General features: G+C 46.6%; 1 protein-coding gene across 2 annotated transcripts in view; it reads right to left on the bottom strand.

The window, feature by feature from the left end:
- Positions 1-6,000, bottom strand: part of cep135 (centrosomal protein 135) — a 45,516-nt gene that overhangs the window by 5,198 nt on the left and 34,318 nt on the right. For both annotated transcript variants that reach the window (XM_061240606.1, XM_061240607.1), the window contains one exon: positions 2,783-2,992. In XM_061240606.1, coding sequence (XP_061096590.1) covers positions 2,783-2,992 — 210 coding nt within the window. The remainder of the gene's footprint in view (positions 1-2,782; positions 2,993-6,000) is intronic.

Here is a 6,000-nt window from a genome sequence, read left to right as displayed (position 1 = left end):
ACACACACACACCTTTACCTACAAACACACACACCTTTACCTACACACACACAAACACACACACACACACACACACACACACACACCTTTACCTACAAACACACACACACACACCTTTACCTACAAACACACACACACACACCTTTACCTACAAACACACACACACACACCTTTACCTACAAACACACACACACACCTTTACCTACAAACACACACACACACCTTTACCTACAAACACACACACACACACACCTTTACCTACAAACACACACACACACACACCTTTACCTACAAACACACACACACACACCTTTACCTACAAACACACACACACCTTTACCTACAAACACACACACACCTTTACCTACAAACACACACACACCTTTACCTACAAACACACACATACACCTTTACCTACAAACACACACACACACACACACTTACCTACAAACACACACACACACACCTTTACCTACAAACACACACACACTTTTACCTACAAACACACACACCTTTACCTACAAACACGCACACACACACCTTTACCTACAAACACGCACACACACACCTTTACCTACAAACACGCACACACGCACCTTTACCTACAAACACACACACACACACACACACCTTTACCTACAAACACACAGACACACACACACACCTACCTTTACCTACAAACACACACACACACCTTTACCTACAAACACACAGACACACACACACACCTACCTTTACCTACAAACACACACACACACACACACCTTTACCTACAAACACACACACCTTTACCTACAAACACACACCTTTACCTACAAACACACACACACACCTTTACCTACACACACACACACCTTTACCTACAAACACACACACACCTTTACCTACAAACACACACACACCTTTACCTACAAACACACACACACACCTTTACCTACAAACACACACACCTTTACCTACACACACACACACACCTTTACCTACACACACACACCTTTACCTACAAACACACACACCTTTACCTACACACACATACATACCTTTACCTACAAACACACACACCTTTACCTACACACACACACACCTTTACCTACAAACACACACACCTTTACCTACACACACACAAACACACACACACACACACACACACACACACCTTTACCTACAAACACACACACACACACCTTTACCTACAAACACACACACACACACCTTTACCTACAAACACACACACACACACCTTTACCTACAAACACACACACACACCTTTACCTACAAACACACACACACACCTTTACCTACAAACACACACACACACACACCTTTACCTACAAACACACACACACACACCTTTACCTACAAACACACACACACACACCTTTACCTACAAACACACACACACCTTTACCTACAAACACACACACACCTTTACCTACAAACACACACACACCTTTACCTACAAACACACACACACCTTTACCTACAAACACACACATACACCTTTACCTACAAACACACACACACACACACACTTACCTACAAACACACACACACACACCTTTACCTACAAACACACACACACTTTTACCTACAAACACACACACCTTTACCTACAAACACGCACACACACACCTTTACCTACAAACACGCACACACACACCTTTACCTACAAACACGCACACACGCACCTTTACCTACAAACACACACACACACACACACACACCTTTACCTACAAACACACAGACACACACACACACCTACCTTTACCTACAAACACACACACACACACACACACACGCCTTTACCTACAAACACACACACACACACACACACACACACACACACACACACACACACACACACACACACACACCATTACCTACAAGCACATGCACATCTTTACCTACAGAAAACACACCTTTACCAGCAGCCAGCAGCCATCCCATAATGCACCCTGCTCCTGCCAAATGGCGAAAATAAGCAGGTGTGGGTTTGGTTAGTAATGGCTGAAGATAAGCAGGTGTGGGTTTGGTTAGTAATGGCTGAAGATAAGCAGGTGTGGGTTTGGTTAGTAATGGCTGAAGATAAGCAGGTGTGGGTTTGGTTAGTAATGGCTGAAGATAAGCAGGTGTGGGTTTGGTTAGTAATGGCTGAAGATAAGCAGGTGTGGGTTTGGTTAGTAAATGGCTGAAGATGAGCAGGTGTGGGTTTGGTTAGTAATGGCTGAAGATGAGCAGGTGTGGGCTTGGTTAGTAAATGGCTGAAGATGAGCAGGTGTGGGCTTCTCTCTGGTCAGATTATCCCCAGCCTAGGGATGGGGACGCTGTGCTACAGGGGACGGTGTCTTTCGGATGAGAGTTAAACCGAGGTCCTGACTCACTGTGGTCATTAGAGACCCCATTACACTCTTCACAAAGAGGGGGTTCCCCGGTGTCCTGGCTAAATTCCCAACCTGGCTCTCTCAACCTGCCATAATCATCATCATCATCACCACCTCCTGCAAGAACAGTGTTCTCTCCCTCTCCACCTCAGCTGGTGTGTGATGAGTGTTCTGGCACAAAATGGCTGCTGTTGCATCACCCAGGTGGGTGCTACACATTGGTGGTGGTTGAGGCAAGTTTCCCCCTTATCACTGTAAGTGCTTTGAGTATCTAGAAAAGCCCTGTAAGAATGCAATGGTTTACCTACCTACAAAAAACAAACACACTCACTCTCACACACACACTCACACACACACTCGCACACACTCGCACACACTCGCACACACTCGCACACACTCACTCTCTCCAGCTCCATGCTCTTGGAGGTGAGTTGCCGTGAGCTCATCTCCTTGGTGGAGTCGAGCTTGACGCAGAGCTCCCTGACGGATGCCAGATCTGCGAGGGCGGAGTCTCTCTCCCCATTGGCCAGCTGTAGCTCCTCCTCCAGGCGGGACAGACTCCTGACCAGAGAGGTGCCCTGGGCCTCGTAGGCCTGCTGGGCACTCATGTGCTGTAACACACACATGCACCGTCAGGACTAAAACACCATGTGCTGTAACACAAACATGCACCGTCAGGACTAAAACACCATGTGCTGTAACACACACATGCACCGTCAGGACTAAAACACCATGTGCTGTAACACACACATGCACCGTCAGGACTAAAACACCATGTGCTGTAACACAAACATGCACCGTCAGGACTAAAACACCATGTGCTGTAACACACACATGCACCGTCAGGACTAAAACACCATGTGCTGTAACACACACATGCACCGTCAGGACTAAAACACCATGTGCTGTAACACACACATGCACCGTCAGGACTAAAACACCATGTGCTGTAACACACACATGCACCGTCAGGACTAAAACACCATGTGCTTCAACACACACATGCACCGTCAGGACTAAAACACCATGTGCTGTAACACACACATGCACCGTCAGGACTAAAACACCATGTGCTGTAACACACACATGCACCGTCAGGACTAAAACACCATGTGCTTCAACACAAACATGCACCGTCAGGACTAAAACACCATGTGCTTCAACACAAACATGCACCGTCAGGACTAAAACACCATGTGCCGTAACACAAACATGCACCGTCAGGACTAAAACACCATGTGTTTCAACACAAACATGCACCGTCAGGACTAAAACACCATGTGCCGTAACACAAACATGCACCATCAGGACTAAAACACCATGTGCTGTAACACACACATGCACCGTTAGGACTAAAACACCATGTGCTTCAACACACACATGCACCGTCAGGACTAAAACACCATGTGCTGTAACACACACATGCACCGTCAGGACTAAAACACCATGTGCTGTAACACACACATGCACCATCAGGACTAAAACACCATGTGCTGTAACACACACATGCACCGTCAGGACTAAAACACCATGTGCTGTAACACACACATGCACCATCAGGACTAAAACACCATGTGCTTCAACACAAACATGCACCGTCAGGACTAAAACACCATGTGCTTCAACACAAACATGCACCATCAGGACTAAAACACCATGTGCTGTAACACACACATGCACCGTTAGGACTAAAACACCATGTGCTTCAACACACACATGCACCGTCAGGACTAAAACACCATGTGCTGTAACACACACATGCACCATCAGGACTAAAACACCATGTGCTTCAACACAAACATGCACCGTCAGGACTAAAACACCATGTGCTTCAACACAAACATGCACCGTCAGGACTAAAACACCATGTGCTGTAACACACACATGCACCGTCAGGACTAAAACACCATGTGCTGTAACACACACATGCACCGTCAGGACTAAAACACCATGTGCTGTAACACACACATGCACCGTCAGGACTAAAACACCATGTGCTGTAACACACACATGCACCATCAGGACTAAAACACCATGTGCTTCAACACAAACATGCACCGTCAGGACTAAAACACCATGTGCTGTAACACACACATGCACCGTCAGGACTAAAACACCATGTGCTGTAACACACACATGCACCATCAGGACTAAAACACCATGTGCTTCAACACAAACATGCACCGTCAGGACTAAAACACCATGTGCTGTAACACACACATGCACCGTCAGGACTAAAACACCATGTGCTGTAACACACACATGCACCATCAGGACTAAAACACCATGTGCTTCAACACAAACATGCACCGTCAGGACTAAAACACCATGTGCTGTAACACACACATGCACCGTCAGGACTAAAACACCATGTGCTGTAACACACACATGCACCATCAGGACTAAAACACCATGTGCTTCAACACAAACATGCACCGTCAGGACTAAAACACCATGTGCTGTAACACACACATGCACCGTCAGGACTAAAACACCATGTGCTTCAACACAAACATGCACAACAGCTCTTCTTGATTCAGCCTGAGGAGGCTGACCTGACTGGGCTCACTCTGTTCTGCCAGTCAGTAATACAGGCTTGGAAAGTTTTTAAAGCTACTCGCGCACCTGCTGTTGGGGCACCTAATAAGGTCTACGCAAGCTGTAGTGGAAGTGCTCAGAGAGATGGCCAGCATCAGGTCCTCAAGGGTGCTGCAGAGGATAATAGAAGAGGTTTGTGCATCCCTGCCAAAACCCCTCAGAGCGTTTGTGGAAAACAATACCCAAACTGACCAATGGGATGATGAATGTGAGTATGTTTTCCCTGCTCTGGCTGTCACTGCCAACACGGGGGAGTGGCAGGAGGGGCAGGGGCAACTGCTGTCTTTCAGGACCCCGGAGCTGGGGGAGTTTCAGGCAGTAGGAAAGGCAGCAGCATACTATGCTTGTGTGAAAGTGTCTCAATTACGCTCACTGGCAGGGATGAAGGCGTCGAGGTGGGCCAAACTTTTTGGTCCAGACTTTTCCCCAAATGGCTGCTGGAGGTCCCCGTATCATTCATGGGGCCATAGCCACGAACAGACATCTGGTGCACCTGGATCCTAATGTTGGGGAGGGCTGTCCTTTTTTTTGGAATTAGAGTCCCTAACCCACCTGTTTTTACAGTGCTCTCGATTAGCACAGGTTATTGGCTTACTGAAGAGTTTTTATCAAGGCTTGGGGGAGGAGTTTTCATGTGAGGTTTTCATTTTTGGGCCAAGATTCACGGCACAGAAGAAGCGTGTACAAACGCTCATTAATTTTTAAACTAGCAATATGGAAAACCCGGAAGAATCAAATCAGGGGGATGGGGTCAGTAGACCCTGTGAAAATGTTCAGGGGGCTGCTTGCAGCCAGGCTCAGAGTAGAGTATGCATACTACAGGCTTGCAGGAAACCTAGAAGGGTTTTCTTTTTCCGTTTTCATAGTCTCCGTTGCAGTTATGTTTTGCATTTTGTGTTTTGTAAGTTTCCTTTTTTCGTTTTCTGTTGGCTTTTAATAGCCTGTGATGTTCAGCTTCAATTTGTCACAACAAAGGTGGCTTAAAACTCAAAACTCTCACCTCCTGTCTCTCTCTCTCACC

Source organism: Conger conger, chromosome 4 (genome assembly GCF_963514075.1).
Source record: "Conger conger chromosome 4, fConCon1.1, whole genome shotgun sequence".
Classification (NCBI taxonomy): Eukaryota; Metazoa; Chordata; class Actinopteri; order Anguilliformes; family Congridae; genus Conger; species Conger conger.
Note: the sequence above shows the minus strand (reverse complement) of the source record. Positions and strands in the feature narration are given on the sequence as shown.